Genomic DNA, 20,012 nt, shown 5'->3' with positions numbered 1-20,012 from the left:
TAATACTGTGTTTTGCCTTTTTAGTCAAGTTTTTGTCTTTCTTTATATATTTCCCCTGTTTGTTTGCTGTTTGAATAGCACTGGGGAGCACACATGGACTTTTAGTATTACATGTTAAGTAAATATTGTAAACCAATTTGTTCAATAAAGCTCATTTTAACTGAATATTTCTTGTTGGTTGTTTTCTAATCAATGATTTTTATCTTTCAGCAACATTTCCTGAGTTTCCTTTTTGATTACATTTAATAAAAAGTACTTTATTTGGCAACACCCCCTCAATTAACGAATCTGTGTACTGTTTTGCATCGTCTTTCTGTGTCTGTTGAATGTAAAGGGATTACCAAAGTGCAACTGGGAAGTTGATATGATGGTTTTGACTGAATTATTGTTTAGTTTGCTTTCATTCAGCCCAATCATTAGGTCATACACTTAAGTTGTTAAATATATGAAAACATCTTTCTTCATACTATTGATTCTTATTAGTTTGAACCTTACACAGCAACTCTACTCCAATAAAGATGTTATATAACCTCTATTTACACTACCAGCTCTTCGGCCTCTATCCTGTGACAAACTGTTTTTTTGAGGTTGTCATTGGTCGATGCTTATCACTGGGCTGATGGTACCCTCCCTTTGCGAGAAAACTGACATTGATACAACATATTTCAACACTTCAAGTCTTAAGAGGTGAAGAAGAAGCTTGAAGGTAAGGATAAAAAAAAGTCTGTATTTGTTAAGGTCTTAAAATATATTTTTGTACTTCATTAAGATGCACCATGTTGCTTCAAGGACATCTGTTGTATTCATTGGAAGTATGCAAACATTAATATTCTGATCATATTACAATAACTTTGACTAAATTACAAAGTGTGTTCTGTCTAAGGTTATATTAGTCTTCAATGTGTAAGAATAATTCTCTAATATTTACCAGAAGTTATGTAATCAAATGCTGTGTTGATGCAGCTATCTTCAATTTCTACAAAAAATAAATTGTAGAAAATGACATGCAGACAAACTTGATTGACCAAAAAGAAAACAACGTCTAATGCATGTGGATATATTGAATGCATCATGCATAAATTCAAACCCAATGTGTAAAAGTACTTTTGCTAGACAACATCCAACCATTATAGAGAGATGTAATTGGATTGCATTATTACAATTACAGGCATAGAGCGTAAGTTTTTCTTTTTTATATATATTTTTTAAATTTACAATGAAATCTTCATTATTTCATGCATGTGCTGTACTTCTGTGTGAAATGAAAACAGATGGCCTCGACTCTGGCAGACAGAGCCATTGGCGCCATTATTGGGGCAGCAGTGGCAGATGCAGCAGGTAAGATAAACTGTGTGATACAAGTTCTGTGACTCAGCTGCAGCTACAGGACTTTCTATATTACTTTCCATAATATCTGCTTCCTTCACTTCACATCAATTCACAGGCCTTTTGCATTTTATGAGGCTTTTATCTCGCTTCAACTGGTTCCTGTTATACGCATGTCTATTTGTTGCAAATGTCGCCTTTATTCACAACTAGTTGGGGTTAAATATCTTTAAAAAGCTTTCTAGTGGGTTTTTTAAAATTTCATATTGGCTATAACGCCAGTTTATTTGTTTTGTTGCATAGTTACATTGTCAGAGGTATTGTCTTTAAGCAACATCTGTACATGCTGATTAAATACAGGGGCGTTTACCACACAGTCTATGGACTATCTATGGACAGTCTATCTAGTCTACACAGTCTTATGAAAGTCATGTTGACGTCACACATAGCGTTATGAAAGCACAGTTTCTCCAATAGTATCATCAATATTAAACCACTTAAATATGATAGATTTTATTTTCACTTCCACATCATTCTTAATTCACAGCATAATGATGCATACTAAATGAGTAATTCAAAATGTTGGTTCCTGCTGGGTGACTGCTTCACATGTGTTTCTTATTTACTTGCTCCATCACAACACACTTCTCTTTCCCTTCCCATGTTATCTGTTATTGACAGGCTGTATATACAGAAGATCATTTCAAAAACACTAACATTCAAAAGTATTGAATGTTCCACTATTTTTCTCTCTCTCGTGTGTGTGTGCTCCCCACCCATACAGCCCAGCCCATGCATTGGATCTACAATCCTGATACGCTCAAAGAAGTTCTCTCTGATCTGGAGCCCTGTCCGGAGTTTCGGCCTCAGTCAGCTAATCCTTTCTACCGCAGGACTACGGGCGAGCAGACCTGCTATGGAGACCAGGCGTACGTCCTGCTGGAGTCCCTGAGCCAGTGTGGAGGTACGGAAACAGGCAGCACCAAATACCCTGTTAGTGCCTGCCAAAACCATGGAGTATCATTGTTTTCATCAGCAATAAATTGATGGCATCTCAAAGACTTCAAAGATTCCCCTCAAAATGTCTAGTAAACGTTTGAGAAAAGACTGTGCGGTGTTGGTACATGAAATATGAAGAAATAGTACTGAGATGATTATTTTATCTTAGCATAAAAACCACAAGCAGGCGGAAACGGCTAACCAAACTGTAGTTTAAAACAGATAAGTGGTGGTTTTATCTGGGGCTAAGATGAAGACTTGTTCTCTTTAAATGCTCTGACTTCTTATAAGGGTTACTCCCTGAACATCATGCTGTATTGAAGAATACTTGAAACTAATTATTAAGATCATTAGCTCAATAGAAACATGTTTACAAAGATGATAAATCAAATGAGAAGTTGGGTCATGTTCTCATAGACTATACATTCTGACTTCTTGTTGTTATAAATTATTCAGGTTTAGGGCACTTCAACATTGGTTTAAACGCAAATACTACCTATATATTACCCCATTTATAAACTAAGCTAAAATATTCTCATCTACTTATCTGTGAAAAAAGTGAATAAGTGAATTTACAATGTTAAGATTTCGAAAATGATCTTCTTCTCTTTTCTCTTTTTTGGTTATATGCCACATTTAACAGATCACTTGCCTTTTACTATTTACATTGTACAAAAGAGGATATTACATAAGTGTGTTTAATACTTTTAATATTATTTTTTATGAAAGAAACTCTATGTCATGTGTTGGCAGATGTTAATGAAGAAGATTTGACCAAGCGCATCTACAAGTTCTTTGGTCCAGGAACAGTGTACGACCTGCCTCTCAATGATCCTTACAGACAGAAAGGAGGTACTGTACCTGTTCATCTTTTATGTAAATGGAGATTATGTGATGTCCGTATGTATCAATCATCAACCTAACTAACCTAAAAGGATGTGAGAGCCTCTGTTACTGTCTGATAACACTGTGAATAATGTTTTTCCTACCAGCTGATGGGGGAATTCCCACCCCATGAAAATATTCCATCCAGTCAGACTTCTCTTTTCTTAGTTGGTGTTCAGAGCTTTGGATATGTGCTGCTTTTTTTACTGTCAGGATATCATATAAATACAGTGCTACTGTAAAGCACCGTGGCGGCACAGGGCACTTTTGGGTACAGTAAACCACTGACATCTTTATGTCCTAGAATAATATAAGAAGAGCTGTGTCATCATCACTGGCAGAGATAGCTGTGGCTGAGCAGACAAAGAAAAGAGCTCCACCTACAGAAACTTGAACTGCATCAACAGAGAGTAAAAGGAAACGTTGCTTTTCCTGTCCCTCGCTTGCTTGGCACCAGCCACACTTCTCAGATTCCATATAATTTGAATGAAGCCGTAAATCATATCTAAAATGCGTTTTTGTTGTATTTTCTAGCTCCCAAAGCAATCCTCCCCATAGATGGCCCATGGAGAAATGCGAGCCTGAAAGCATTCATCAGAAATGTGGATGCTGGCAAAGAAGAAACTGGTAAAGATCACAAATCAGAAGTCCATGAAGACATCCCCAGTTTTGTGATTGTAATCTCTTTGTGTGTGTGTTTTTATAAGGCTGCGATGTGGACTGTCAGATGGACGGGGTCACTAAGCTGGCTCCGGTGGTGGCCATGTACGCCGGCCGCCCTGAGATGTTGGAGAAAGTGGAGAAGGCCATTCGAGTGACCCAGAACAATGACATGTGTGTGGCTGTGACACTGGCTGCGGCAAGGTAAGAGAACATGGTCAAGCACAAGAGTTATACAATAATTTTGAAGGGAGTGAACCTTAATCTTTTGTCCGTCTAATTTTGCAAGGTTTTTGGAGCACTTCATTCTGAATGGTCCCGACCCTAATGCTCTGGATGCTGTTGTGGCTCACTTGAATGACCCGAACAGACAGAACCCTCAGGAGCTGGACCGGGCTGTCATTGGTGAGATAACATGTGTCTTTAAAGCTTCCTTGGTCATGAAATAAAAAATAAAACTATTGAAAGATATCTGTTAGCCACTTCTTTTTAAGAGGTGAATGGAAAGATCACCATTTACCAGTGGCTGATGAGCATAGCTTATAGCATAAAGACTTAAAAGAGTCTATAAGGTATTAATTAGTGAGATTTAAACTTACTTGACTAAGTTAAGCTTATAAGATTGTGAGCTTTATATTGTATTCAATGGCTCAATATTAAAGTGGTATCAACCTCATTTAACTCAACGCAATAAAAGGAAATCTGCCGTATTGACCGATAGTTCAGAGAGAGTTTTTCTGGATATGGCAGGAACTTTGTCTTTTCTAGTATCTTTCCTTAAACAAGCAGAAAGGGGATTTGGGTTACAAAATGCAGAATCAAGGAGGACTTGTGGGAAATGTGGTCAAAACAGCATGAAACGCAAAATGCTAAGGGGGAAACATGTCATTTTTCTTTGAACATCAAAATAGAATGTTACATAAGATATATAATGTGCGTTATTGGCAGCCAAAAATGGGCTCCAGTGTTTAAACATTAAACAATACATCTTATCTCTTTTCCTGTATCACTTCTGCAGCGCATATCCACCAGGTGAAGGACAACCTAGCCAAGTCATCCCCACAGCTCATACCTGCTGCGTTCAAAAACACATGAGGTGAGCCGGGCGCTAGCAGCAGGACTAGGTCTGTGGACTTGGCATGGCGTGTGTGTGCTCCCTGTCAGTATCCGTTTGGGTCCTCCAGCCTTTGATCTCCTGGCTAATACTCCCCCTCCTCCTTTCTTTTCATCCTCCCCTTCCTGCTGAGTGGAGTGTCTCAGGTTTTACAGGGCTAAAAGGTTGAGATGCTTAATATACATGTTCAGTTCACCAGAGCTTTTCAAGTATGATATTGCGAAAGTATATCAAGTCATGCTCTTTGATAGCAATATTTGTCACTTAGAATAATTCCTATTTTATAGCTAAATCAGTTACTGTATTATTTACCATGTGTTTCTCAATCTGCTACTTAATTTGTGTGTGTAGTGTTGCCCGATGCGTTCCAGGGAGCGCTTCATGGAGTCCTGAAGCTGAAGCAGCTGGATGAAGCAGTCAGGGACACCATGCGCTGTGGGGGGTGCACCTCCAGCAGAGCCTCCTTCATTGGAGCCTGTTTTGGGGCACAGGTATTGAAGAGCTGAAGCTCTCAGGCTTATGAAATAGTCATTATCAATTAAACTGTTTTGAGTTTCTTATTGGTAAAAATCAGAAGGAATAAGTGTTTTGAAAGCCTTGTCTATTATATGTACATGTAGGACTAATCAAACCATTTAACTATTTTAATAATTGATCCATTATTGGAGACATTTTTATGCACAAATGGGAGACCATCTAAAATATGGAGATTTAATATTTCAATCAAATGTTCTATTCATATTAAACAAAAATATCTCCCGGTTATGAATGAATAAACAGCACATTTGAAGATATCCCTTCAGAATTTTAAAAACTGGGATGGACTTTTTTCACAAGTAAAGTATCTGTTAACAAAATTGCCAAATGATTCAATACAAATAAGCCCTAATTAAGGCACGATAATGTACACATGCAAATCATGTGTAACAGCTGTTATATATACAGTCTATGGTAACAGCACAATAATAATACTAAGCTAAGTGTATGAAAGCTAGCCTAGTCACATAATCAATCAAAGAGGCCAGAACATCATTCAAAGACATTAACCATGTTTGTTTCATGGTTCAAATATATAATTTATCGTATTGTTGTCGTCGTCAAACTCTTCTGATGAGTTTGACAGTGATCTCAGATATTCTGAAAGCTCTGTGCTGCCTGCGATGCTTTCAGCTGTCATCTTGATGTGTTTTCAGACGGGTCTCCAGGGGATCCCAGAGTCTTGGAAGGAGAGGACACTCAGATATCCTCTGCTGCTGGAGCTAGCACAAAGTGTGGTCCAAAAGAGTCAGCAAATGTAGTTCAGCTTTGATTTTGCCCTAAATACAGTTTTTTTTATTACATATCAAGTATTTATGGAGTCTGGATAATCAAAACTTTTTAGAATAGACTTGCAGATGTACTTTGACACGACAATTCATGACAGTCGCATTCTCAAGTCTTGTACTGAATGAAACTCGAACCCATTTGCTCTGTCAAAACTGCATCATGTAAGAAAGTGAAAGTCTGTGCAAGGATTTTATGTTGAGTTGAAGACATTAAATACATGTATCCTCAGCAGCTGCATTGTAGGAAACCGTCTCCAATAAAAGATTGTAATGTCACCAACATACATGTCTGTCTTGCTTATTTGTGGACAGTTTAATGATCTTAAAAAACTAGCACTGTCTTCTTGAAAAAACGACTTTTGCTGAAGTTTGAAGAGGTTTTGGTTTTCTCTTACCCTTGAGTGTTTTCTGTTGTCGAGTGAAAGAGCAGATACACACAGATTTACTGCTGGAACAACCAGAGTGCAACCGATTCCTCCCTCAAAGGAGCTGTTCTGCCTTCCTAAAAGTGCTGACTTCCATATTTATGTGTTTAAAGCACCCGCCCCAACAATTCTAAAAGTTAGCCAAGCATAAAGCAAAGCCAAAGCCTTAATATCTTTGACATAGTGTGGTTATAAAAAATGCAGTGTGTAGGCTACTATGGGAGTCCATTCACTGTTTTACAGCTTACTTCTTCAGAAATGTATAACAAACAGGGAATATTTGATGCTTTAATACCTTTCAAAGTTGTAAATCAATCCCATTATGTAATTTATATGTCAATAAGAAATTACCGAAGGTGTCCCATGGGAAAACCAAAAGCATTTTAAGGTAATACCCAACATAAGAACAATTGTGTGGTTGAATAAAATGTCGAGCCATCGTTTAACTGAAAGGCTGTAGCTGAGGGCCGATGAGCCTACAGAAGGGAAGCCATTTGATTTCCCCCTCTTCCTGACTTCCTCCCACACAGCAGGTAGCAGGCGCTGTCTGGCATAATTACAACCAGACATGAAGAGTGTTTTTGTTTTTCCAAAATCTGCCAAAGTCTGCTCGCTCAACACATTTTCTAAGAAAGAGGGGAAGGTTGCAAGACATTTAGAAATATTATCCTCAGGGTAAATGAGATGCATAAACCAAATCTGCATTGTGGTGTATAAAAATCATGGGAAATCATTCAGAGGGGAGGATCTAAATAATCTCCCCCTGTCTCCCTTGAAGCCTGAGTGTAGAACCATTTGTCCTCTACTTTCATGTGAATTGCAAAGTTTGGAGTCCAGCCATGACTGCCGCTAATAAGTAAATGCATAACTTATGAGGACAGATGAGACTCCCACTCGTCCTCCGTGTCTTCCTCCTCCTCTGCATAGTAGTAATGCATAATGAAATGTGTGCTGTTCCTGTCCCAGGATGATATTCAGGAAATATGTGTTGTTCTGTTGCATCTGAATGGTGTTTTTAACGATTTGCATTTGATCTTGACTGCTATTTGACCCCCAAAATTGCATGGCTTAATTTAAACTCTCATTTAGACTTGATAGCTGTCAATAAAACATGAAGGAATCAATGGGAAAGGGTCAATGAGGGGTGACCAGCCAATGGTGTGAGGTTAAGGGTTCAGGGCAGATCTCTATATATGGGTTTAGCTGCTACTAAACTGAAACCTCAGTAAAGAGAAAACAGTGTGCTTACATTTTCCAACCATGTATTGTGCTTTACATGATTTGTGTGCAAGGTGCCATTACAATGTTGTTTGAATATCCTTTAAGTTTCTAATGTCTTCATATAAATAATGTTTTGGTTTAAGATATTTAAATAATATAGTTCAATAATTATATGTTTCCCCCACTTCATAGTGTTGGGATGAGGGTCCACCCTCCAGGATACTAGGTGGCAGTAATGCATCTAAAACGCTAGTTGCCAACCTACATTAAAAGAAGATGAAGAATAAATGGGAAGCTACCGTTTTTGCATTGACATACACCTGAGCAGGGGAGAGTGTCAAGACAATAGATATTGGCTTAATTAAGAACATAAATTGCTGGACCTGATAAATGACAGTCAAACATGTAGTAGGGTTTTACTAGGACATACTTCTCTTGCCTTGACATCTCCCAAAAACATGAAACTGTCTGGCGTTGTGAACATGAATGTGTGTGAACACATGAATGCTTTTTCTTGCAATCCTACTGTGGCAACACCAGACGTTTGCTGGTTTACTAACTAAAACTAGTAGCCTATGTCTAGTTTTAGTTTAGTGACATTCCTTTTTAGTGTCATCTTTTCCATTGTTAATATACGCATGCGCGATACTTTCTCCCAGTTGTCAGAATCGGGTGGGTGTGAACCCTCTTGTGCTGTATACTATCTTTGTCAGGTTCAACAGCTGGGTGGAACTCCGACAAAAAGTTGCTTCAATGACATTTTCGATAGGGATGAAAGTTTGACTCTGAGACAAGCTATCTGTTGTATGAAGTGTTTATTTCCACCACGGTGTCATGGATTTTAATGTTAAACGGTTAGCTGCAGACGCCGGTACTTTCCTGAGCCGCGCGGTACAAGTAAGTTTGACCGTCTAATTCTTGGAAGTTGTTGCTAATCAACGTTAGCTGGTAGCTTTATCAGTCAGGTAGCGTTAGCTCACATGCTAAACAGCTAACACTACCGTGTTGCTAAGTAGCCATTTATTGAGAGAATTCCATATTCTTCAAAGTTGTACTATAGTGTTTTTAAACGGAACCCGTGACACTTCGGCCCATTTATTACATAGTATAATACCCTTCAACATTACTATTAAAGCAGGCCTCAGAAACCATTAGATAAAGCTAACAACATTAGCTAGGAAAATGTTTATTTTTCCAGTTGGTTTGTACAGCTTGCTAACGTTAAATGGCTATCAAACATGCTACGCCACACCTCAGCCCTTATCTCTTAATACGTTGGTGTGTAATTTTCCAGGCGAGACAATATGTGGACCCTATTACCGGATATTTTTCTTTTAACAGTTTACAGAAGAGAAACTTGGCCAGGCTGAAAAGACTGAGTTGGATGCCCATTTGGAGAATCTTCTGATCAGAGCTGAGAACACCAAGCAATGGACCGAAAGGATTATGAAGCAGACAGAAGTCTTACTACAGCCCAACCCAAGTAAGACTCTGTGATGACTCTGAATGGACTGACAAACACAATGCTGACATACTGGACCCCCTTTGAGGGTTTTGTAGCCCAGGTACCCTCTTTTATGTTCCTGTGTATTTGGGGCGAAAGCCAGCAAACCTCATGTATGGGTCTCTTATATGTTTGCCACTGAAAAGGGGTCACATAAAAAATGCTAAACATCTCTGTGGTGGTGTTTGACATACATCTGTGCAGTCAGTGGGCTCAGCTGTGCATCCTCCTGCTATCACACCACGGTGCCATATTACAGTGACACACAAAAACACAGACAGGCCAGCTGCTGTTACAGTCTTGGATCATGCAAACTGAATTTGTTCTACATGTTTGCCTCAGTACAACATACCACAGATATGCTAACCTGTGACTCACTGTGTTCACCCATGTGATGCAATAACCTTTTCCTATTAGGATTTTCATTATGGAAGCTTCTGTATTGGTTTAATACAAACGTAATGCAAGCTGTTTGGACTCTCATTCTCAAACTCACTGCCCACGTTCTGCTCCCCCTCTGTAGTCTTATGACTTTGTAATTAAGTTTTGGTTTTATAATTTGCAGATGTCCGGCTAGAAGAATTTGTGTACGAGAAACTGGAGAAGAAAGCCCCTACACGAATGAACAACCATGAGCTGTTGGGCCAGTCCATGATTGAGTCAGGGGGTGAATTTGGTCCTGGCACTGCCTATGGTGAGAAATCCACTGATTGCCCTTACATATTAAGACTGTAATCAACATTAAACTCCTGTTGAATGATGTTCAACTTTGGCTGTTACACAGGTCATCTTCTTTTTTTAGCCCGCTCCTTTTGCTGGATGACCAAGACAAACCTCCCTTTCAAAATTGCTCAATTCTAGGAGCGTCAAATGTTTGAAATCTGCTTAGCTTCTGGTTATTATTATCATTTAGTTGTTGGTATGGATGTCCCAATCACCTTTTTTTGCTCCCGATCCGATTCCGATCATTTGATTTTGACAATTTTACGATACCGATTTTTCCCGATCCGATCTTTATGCAATGCATTAAGAGGAAAAAAAGCATTCAAATTGTCCCTTAAGGTTCTTTTTTTATTTAAATTGGATATTCTATCCAACATGGATATAGCTTCTTTTTTTCACAGCAGCATTGGATCAAAGCAAAAATAAAGCTCGTTAGCTTATTGCTACAATTAGACACTGCACCCGGCCCACTCTGTTGCCAGATTTGAGAGAAATAAGCAACCAGGTCTATGAAAACAAGCCCCAAAGAAGCAACACATACATGATGTTGTGTAATTTGAAACCAAAACTAAGGCCTCAGGATGACTTTAAGACTTGAACGTGAAGATCGGCTCCGATCCCCGATCACGTGATCGGATCGGGACATCTCTAATTGTTGGGAATGCATGCATAAAAGTACCTGCATCTCATGGCCGGAACCTCTAAGATAACATTTCCCTTTTTTGTATTTTAAAAACAAGTTAATAACTTGTAGGTTATGGACACCTAAGGGTAAGAAAGGTCAAGATGTTGTGATCAAAGATGGTTGACTAATTTAACCGCAGCTCTTACCAAATCTAACTGACGTCAACTTTAACAAGAAAACCAAAATCTGTTTTTTCTGATACTTAAAAAAAACATACTTTGAATTGCCTTCATATAATTTGTCTCTTGTTAGAGCTCTATTTTCATTATCAGAATGAATAATAATATGAATTAACCCTCAGCATCCCTTTTTTGTGGTCATACTCATTCCTAAGTTGCAGTATTTTGCGACCTTTTGAACAGCAGCACTTAGTTTGCACGTATCCACAGTCCCCTGTGTCCTCTCAAGACAAAAGTATTTAGTCCTTGTCGCTCCGGTCCATTATAATATTTACAGTGAAGCTTTGTTTGTGTAGGAAATGCTCTGATAAAATGCGGTGAGACGGAGAAGCAGATTGGTGGGGCCGAGCGGGAGTTAATCCATAGTTCTGCCATCAACTTCCTGACACCTTTCAGGAACTTTCTGGAGGGCGACTTCAAAACCATCCTGGTGAGTTGCTGCTGGCTCCAGGCCATGAGTCCCTTTCACTTTTCACTGAGCTTTGAACTTTTATCTCGAACTGACTCTGCTCTGTAGATTAATTATTCTCTTGATGATTAACTCTATCTATTCCTATCTTGCAGACACTGTAAACAGGAATTATATAAACTCTGTCCTTTATCCTCAGTTCTTTTATAGAATTTACGATATTTACAATCAGTGTCAGACAAGCTTTCACAAAAAAAGTCATCCTGGTCTTTGTTTATGCTTGATATTATTAGATGTTAAAAAATACTGCACAATCATTTCTGTTTCTGACTTCTCTATGAAAACAAATCTGCCTGCTGATTACTTTGTCCCCATGAAGCTATATTCATTTATTTGTCACCTGTTGCACACCTTTCACATCTTTTAGATTAAAACATTCGACACAATAAAAGTGTCTTTCTGCTAAGATTGCCAACATTATTGAATGTTCTTACCATAAAGTAAGTGATGACGGCAAATTCACATCACTAATCTTCAAGAAAAGGTTTTCATTGCAAGTGGCAAAACCGTTTCATTTCATTTATTTGACGGATTTCTTGTATTTCTTTCCAGAAAGAGAGGAAGCTACTGCAGGTCAAACGTTTGGATTTGGATGCAGCCAAAACCCGACTAAAGAAAGCCCGGATGACTGATGCTAGAGCTGCAGTAAGTCCACACACACACACACACACACACACACACACACACACACACACACACACACACACACACACACACACACACACACACACACACACACACACACACACACACACACACACACACACACAGGATGTCTTTCTGCCGTTTTAATGTGAATCATGAACAGTGTTAGTGATTTCTGCTTTCTCAATAATCATGAGCCAATTTCCTTTTAGAGAAAGAAAAGCTGAGCGTTTCCTTATTCTGAAGTCAACAAGTCATGCCTGCCACGCTGTTGCACCACATGAAGCCCATTGCTGTGTTTCTTGTGACAAACTGTCACATGAGCAGCTATGGGAAGTTTAGACTTCTCTTTTTCTTTTGGTGTCCATGTAGTCTTCAACCGTCTGATTTCAAATGTTTGTGCAAAGATGCTCAGTATAAACAGTGAAATTAATTTTAAACAAAGCATCAGATGTCGTCAAATACACCTTTGCATATTAAATAAACAGTAGCATTCTGTCTCGAGCACACCATATTTTCCAAAATACTCCTAATACTGAAGGTTCTTTTACAAATCAAAAGTTGATTCGCTTAACTTATTAATGTCAATTACATTTTTACTTGGCGATTCTGACTGGATGTCGTTATGCGATAAGCTGATGGTTGTACCAAAGAAAAAAAAAACAGAGTGAGACATCCTCTCACTCAGAAACAATCTTTGAAAAAATGCATTTTGGTATGATCAAGTAAATGTATATAAATTAGCGACAGCTGGTATCCTTTTTTCAATCAAATAGTAAAAGCAGTGGATAAAATGGCCCCTCAAAGTTTTTGAACACTGAGATTTGCTTATCAAATGATTTGTAACACATGCTTCATTTCATTAACCACATTTCATTCTAATTGGAAAGGCCTGACTTTTTCAAAATTGCTTGTCATGATGACAAACAATTTCTGAAGATCTCTCTTAGGACTGTAGTTTGTATTAACTGAGCCAAAGCTAGGCCCGAATCCGTCCCCCCTATGCAAAAAGAAAATAGATGAGGCTAACTAAGCTGCTGATATTCTACATCTACTAAAAGCAATATCGCTTATATAAGCACTGGGCGATATCCCAGCAATGCTATTTGGCTGCAGTCTTCAGAGCATCAGAGTAAATGAGTGGCTTTTGAGCCAACTTCCCTCAAATTCAATACAACAAAGAGCTATCATTTTCTTCCCATTCGCAGATTCAGAGCCAAGTTACCCCTGTTGTTTCTCCACATGTAGCGCTTTCAAACAGCAGGATGTAATGACTTGTTTAATACCTACAAACAAACATGTGTCCTGACAACAATATCAGAATGAAAGAGAAGAGTCATAAAATACAGTGGTAGTTTCTGCTGGGTAACACTAGCACCATTCTTTCTTTAATCTTTGTTTGACGGTACACACACACACACACGTTTGGATCTCCGAAGGATTAGAAATATTTATGTGCAACATTGTTCTAGTCCTGGTTCCTTGTGCGGAGTGTGTTTTGCCAGTCACACTAACACACACTTGTAAGAATGTGTGTGTTGGCTGCAGCCGTGCAGCAGCTGTAGCTCTAACTACTGTGTCACTGTTTTCAAAATGCAAAGCAGCAGATGTGAGCAGAGGAAGTGACAGAGGTGAGTGGAATGTTGGAGCCATCTTTTAATTGAACACACACACACACACACACACACACACACACACACACACACACACACACACACACACACCAAACCCCCTGGTAGCAGTGTTAACAGCTGCTGTGAAAGCTCTCTGTATCTCCTCCATGACACACTGTGGTACCTCATGGAAAACTTAAATCCCTGTAGATGTTCTCTGCGGCTCTGCACAGTGAGGCTGTTGTCCCGGTCATTCTCACCATGTGTTTATTGGACTCTTTAGCAAGTTTCAACAAGCCATTGTTCCACACATCATATTGAATCTCTTGGCCCAGCGTGAGGAAAGGGAAACGTTTCCCTTCGGGACAGAAACATCGTATTTAGTCGATGTGTCCGTTCCCCTGTCTTTCCTGATGTCTGTATCTCTGACGTCCCTGTTTTAGGTTTATATAAAGCCATATCTTGTCATTGTTGTTTCTCTAAGTCCAAGCTGATGTCTTTAAATGTCCTATTTTGTCAGTCCAAAACTCAAAGGTAAACAGTTTAATGTGATATAACTCAGGAAAAAGGAAATGTCCCTTTTTGTGAGGCTGAAATTTTGAAAACCGCCATTTATATAATAAGATCATTGGACCTGATTTGATCTTCATCATTTCTCGTGTGCATTGTGATCTCTATCTTACATTTTACTCGTTTTTTCCCTCCATTCTCAGGCCGAGCTGGAGTTGAGGATGTCCCAGAGTGAGTTTGATCGGCAGTCGGAGATCACCCGACTGCTGCTAGAAGGCGTCAGCAGCACACACGTATGTAACCCAGCTCAGCTCAGCACTCTACAGATTCACAAATGCTCGTAAAGGCCTTCCCTCCCTCAGGCTTCCGCTTTTAATCATCATTCAATCAATAAACATTAAGGGATATTATTGTAGTGCTGCTGGTTTTCGGTCGCACAAACTTAACCCCAAACTGACTTGTGTGTTTGGGATCAAGATTTATAACAGTAGATTTGTATACGAATGTTTTTGTCTTGCAAATCTGTTAGGCTAAAACATCTATTAAATACTCTCATTGTAAAACGTATTCTTAACATTTTACAAGTTTGATAGCAACCGGTGAATTATTTGTGTATTCTTGTGCATTACCAGGCGCACCACCTCCGCTGCTTGAATGACTTTGTGGAGGCGCAGACTACATACTACGCCCAGTGTTACCAGTACATGGTGGACCTCCAGAAGCAACTGGGCAGGTGAATACCACCGTCATCCTTGTATTTATTTTATCCTCAATTGTGCTTGTGGTTCCTTGGATTCATGAAAGTTTAGGAATCGGAAGAAGACAATTCAAGCTTTGAATGTTTTTGTAAGTAGACACAGGTCAAGGAAAGTGTTTGCATTAGCTACACAGATTCTCTGAGCTAAAATGATCCGCACTTGTCTCAATATTTTATCAAACATAAACATCATTTCATTTCAAACGGGAGAAGTAGTAAGTCATTGCAGTCTTTCCCTGTTTCCTAAAATAGGTTTATAACCCTCTTGTCTTACTTTAAGGTACCTTCCTGTAAACAGAGGTATGGATGTCCAATGTATTTTTATTATTTTGTGTGATAAGGTCAAGGAAAAGCCAGGCCCCTTGCACTGTGTACACTTTTAACCTTTCTGCTGAAAAAGGAAAATGAGCGATACTTTATGAGGGATGAGGTCACAGGGAAGTCAGACTTCTTACAGGAAAAGAGAGAGCCCTATAATTAGACCAGTGAATAAGATACTGCGGAAGAACACGTCCGTCAGGTTGCCACAGTTTCGCTGTTTATCGTCTCCCCTTCCTCTCCCCAGTTTCCCCTCGTCCTTCTCCAACAACAACCAGTCGTCGGCGTCGGGGGGGGCCAGCATCTCGGTGCCCACCATCCCGGTGTCGGCCTCCCTGCCCAGCGTGTCCTCGGGTCACGGCAGCTCCACGGCGTCGGGGGGGTTCAACGAGCTGAGGAGCTCCAACGGCAGCCGCAAAGCCCGAGTGCTCTACGACTACGACGCCGCCAGCAGCAGCGAGCTCTCCCTGCTGGCTGATGAGGTGAGACCCAGTTATTATTTTATTACTGAGCAACAAAAAATGAACGGGGAGGGGGATACATAACAAACTTTTAAAAAATATTTATGATGATTTTATGATGCGATAAGCAGGAATCGCCACTCTTAGATGGTCAAAGTGGGTTGTGATTTAGAGAAACTACTTTTCTATTCATGTGTCATGGACCACATTATTGACAAGCTTTCTGCTAGAACACACAAAACTCCAAAAATAACAGCAAAACGGCAGAAAGCACATGAAAAAATATCCGTTAAAATGATCTGATTCAGGTTGGATAATTCTTCTGTTGGTTTTTAGCTCACTAAATTAGGAAGTGGGGTCCGAACCCAAGCATCAGTGGAGCAGTTCCTGTACAGTAGTGAAATAAACACACTCCCTTTCCTGGAAAAGCACTGAGAGGTCCATTACAGCCTATGGGTGTCTAACAATAAACCAGCATTACCTCATTCATTTCGGAACATTTTCCAGCCTGCCCTTGCATTTGGAGAGCATGTGTAGCACACAGGATGTATATCCAAGCATTTCATAAAGCAATCAATCAAAACTTTTATTTATATAGTGATTGTCTTACACAAAAGGTAACCCAAATTGCTTCACCTACGGAAGAGGGTTAGGGCCACATGTGAATATGTTTTAGAGATCTGATCTGGAAGTCAATTTCCTTTCTTGAATACAGAAATGTCTGACTTTTTTCTCATTACAAAAAAAAATCACTTTGGGTCAGATCTAAAAAAATAAATAACATATGGCCCTAATCCTCTTCCATACTTCACAAACCAAGAAAGACCAACAACATATAAAACAATACCTCCCGCCCCTTCCAAGTTCATATACAAAGCTACACATAACTTTGTGTTAATACCAAAAAAAGTAAATAAACACAGGACTGAATAAACAAGAATAAACTTTATTAAAAAGTCTGGTGGCCCTTAAAAGTATAAACATTATGAATGTGGTGCCTTAGGAAGACCTTGTCTGTAAAGTCGATGAGCCGTGCAGAATAGACTGTATGCATGCTAACTTATGCTACGTCAGTGATTCGCCTTGACGAATGAATACATGAATACTACATTGAAATGAATAAGACTTGATAGCCTAATGCAACAAACGCTGTGTCCCTGTTCACAGGTGATCACAGTCGGCAGCGTCCCAGGCATGGACTCAGACTGGCTGATGGGGGAGCGTGGCAACCAGACGGGCAAAGTGCCCATCACTTACCTGGAGCTGCTTAACTGAGACCCCCCCCCCCCTTTCAGCCCTCTGTAACCAGCTGTGATCTCATATTTATACATTGTGTTGCAGGGCCATTTTCTTTTCCATTCAGCCATTTTACAATGAGTTATATTTCTATGAAAAGGAGTCTCGCTTTTAGCAGACTCAACTGGAATGAATATTTTGAGTGAAGGGAGCCCGATCCCCGATGTGTGTTTGTACCTGACTGCAGTACATTTCTAAAACCTGCTTCCGTGCCTCCTTTGTGTTTGATGCCATGCTATATGTGCCAGAACATCTCCCAAATTGTATCTTAAAAAAGAAAAAAAAATTGCTTTTGTTTACACATATATCTCAGATGGTGATTTCAGTGCTTTTATCGTGAGGGTTTTATTCTCTTCCCTCGCTGAAAGTTTTCAATACACATTAAGTACAAAAATTAACTTCAGTTTGAAGCAGAGATTGATACTGATCATAAAGACTTATTTTATAATTGATAATCTTATTGTGCAGAAGCTGTTATGATTATCCAAAATATGAATTGTTTATTTTTTTGTGCGTCGTCTTTATTCAGTTGAACACATTCGATTGATGACAGAGGTAAACAATAAGAGAAGTTTAAACTGCTGATAACCAAGAAGTTCCAAACCTCACTTGGCATTATTCAGTGCCTATGACCTTGAATCGGCCTTTCTAATAATCAATTGCCTTTTTGTAGCTACAGCAGCAGTATTGAGACTAAATCAGTCTCCATTTCTATTATTGAACCCCAATATTCTAAGTTATTGACAATTGAACACAAGCATTTCCACGTTTATATTCAATTTATTTACCAGAAGACATTTTGTGTCTGATTAAATTATGAATTTGTGTATCCTCCATTTATCCAAACTTTGTGACATGTTAGTCATCTCTGGTGTTGGTTGGCTTAACTCTATAAAAAAATATATATACATTTTTTACTTTTACAATATTAAATCCCCATAAAGCTACATTTCAACTCCACCTTGCCATTCTGAGAGATCAAATGATATGCCTGCCTTTTTGTTTTGTGTGTAACGGATAAGTTGACATACATTTGTAAAATAAATATAAACAATATGATGCATTAAAATAAGAAAATATAACTGCTCTGTGTGTTGAGATATATTCCCCCCCCCCCCCCTGTAGTTATGAAGCACAAAGGGACATTCTCAGCTGACTTAATGGTTGATATTACTTATTTCCTGGTGGAACCACTAGGGGGCAGAACAGGCCACATTATCAATCTGTGGGTGTATTATTAAATGTAACTGGTTGCACTGTTGGGACATACAACTGAAGAAATGTTTGGGCCATGTAAGTAGGCAGAATCCCGTGAGATTCAGACACAGCTAGAGAATATAACCAGTTTCACAAAAGTAAAACATTTCTGTAATGTATGAACAGATCTACCAGTCTCATTTGGAGTACTGCTTAATGACATTTGGTACACCTACAGCACAATTTCAAAAACTATTCTTAGCAAATGTTGAGTTAAAAAAGTGCAGTCTTTGATTTCAACACTGATTAGGAGTTTCTCGGGGTGAGACAATTCCTGTGAAAGAGGTCAAATTAGTTGAAAATCACGAGCACAAAACTCATGCCCAATATGATCCAGTGACACCTTTAATTTAATACATAGTGACATCTTATTCTTATGTTGATTTCTCCTGATTTTGGACAAACCGTTTTTATTTTTTGTTGTATCTTCTAAGAGCCCCTTTCTTTTTTCTAGAGGGACACTGAAATATATATTCCTTGTGTTGACACATTCAAAGCAAGGAGTAGAGTGCCTTTACCCTAGGAATTATTTTGATATCGCTCCTGAGGCTTCACTGCTCCCACTGGAGCTCCGTGCTGCAGAGCGAGCAGCTGTGGACCAGAAATGCACAAATCCCTAGAAAATAACTGACACTGCTGCTGACCCAGTTTGACAGATATCTTCGTTTGAAGAAGATACAAAGTGTGCAGTAATGTTGGCCTTGATTATCCTCCCTTCTGAGGGCTCCTCTCTAACCATAGTTTCATCAAATGTCCTTCAAAGACCTACATTGAAAACATTTTTACCTTTCCATAGTCATTGGTCACCTTTACTTTACTTTACTAAGGCAGTCACACGTTTAAAGACTGATGGCTAAACATTAAGTCCAGTGCAAAGCACCCCGTCCTCGCTTGTCATAAGAGCAGGAAGGGTTAAGAGGAAGTGGAGTCTTGCAAACTGCCTGTCTTAAGATACATCTTTTCACGTCTTTATTTCCTGCACACTCCCATTAACATCAGCAACTCACCACTCCACTTTGACTTTGTTTTGCTATTTACCAAAATCATTTTGTTTGAGTCAACAGATAAGAGCTAAAAGTGATTTAAGGCAAACATTGGTCCTGATAAAACCTGAGCTGTGTGCATACATGTTATCTGCACCATTCTGCTTTTTAAGAAACCTGACTTTTATTTCTCTTCTTTATCTCTCTAAAAAATAACATCACCCACTTATAGATACAGTTAGCCTTAACCAGTTCACTGATCAGATGAGTGATCCTGAGAAAAAGCACTTCCTCTTTCAGAAGTCCTCATTTTCTTTCATAATGTCACTTAGAACACACTTGTTGTCAACTGCCATTTTAGACCTCCTTGAAGTGCACTTGAGGAATAAAAGCAAAATGGCAGCTTTGTATCATCAGCACTTCTAAACAGGGCTTTCTACAGAGTATGACAATAAAAAACACTTGTGTGTAAACGACTTTAGGCTTCACTTTCCTTTAAACATCTACCAAGAAAACTTTGGGGACTGGAATAGGTTTCTTTTCGGGTGCAAAAACAAGTTATATTTTGATCGGTAAAGTCAGAAGAGGGAAAAGAAAACGGTTGTAAAAAGTGAAGTGAGAAGATAAACTGCTTATCTGATAAGTTCGCTGGAAAGG

The 20,012-nt window shown here is 39.1% G+C and overlaps 2 protein-coding genes across 2 annotated transcripts; both read left to right on the top strand.

Annotated features, from left to right (window-relative positions):
- Positions 1-619: 619 nt before the first annotated feature.
- LOC307026717 (crystallin J1B-like) lies at positions 620-6,589 on the top strand. The gene is made up of 10 exons (XM_079662312.1): positions 620-706; positions 1,272-1,338; positions 2,111-2,290; positions 3,079-3,177; positions 3,745-3,837; positions 3,918-4,074; positions 4,160-4,275; positions 4,889-4,966; positions 5,336-5,475; positions 6,178-6,589. The coding sequence occupies exons 2-10, from the start codon at positions 1,272-1,274 to the stop codon at positions 6,280-6,282; spliced, it is 1,035 nt and encodes a 344-aa protein (XP_079518438.1). The 5' UTR covers positions 620-706; the 3' UTR covers positions 6,283-6,589.
- Positions 6,590-8,426: 1,837 nt separating this feature from the next.
- sh3glb1a (SH3-domain GRB2-like endophilin B1a) lies at positions 8,427-18,197 on the top strand. The gene is made up of 9 exons (XM_079662149.1): positions 8,427-8,852; positions 9,297-9,438; positions 10,025-10,153; positions 11,343-11,476; positions 12,068-12,160; positions 14,487-14,576; positions 14,916-15,016; positions 15,606-15,840; positions 16,987-18,197. Exons 1-9 carry the CDS (start codon positions 8,790-8,792, stop codon positions 17,092-17,094), a joined length of 1,095 nt encoding a protein of 364 aa, XP_079518275.1. The 5' UTR covers positions 8,427-8,789; the 3' UTR covers positions 17,095-18,197.
- Positions 18,198-20,012: the final 1,815 nt, after the last annotated feature.

Source organism: Notothenia rossii (assembly GCF_949606895.1).
Source record: "Notothenia rossii genome assembly, chromosome: 12".
Classification (NCBI taxonomy): Eukaryota; Metazoa; Chordata; class Actinopteri; order Perciformes; family Nototheniidae; genus Notothenia; species Notothenia rossii.
The sequence above is the reverse complement of the archived record's forward strand: the minus strand, read 5'-3'. Positions and strand labels throughout refer to the sequence as shown.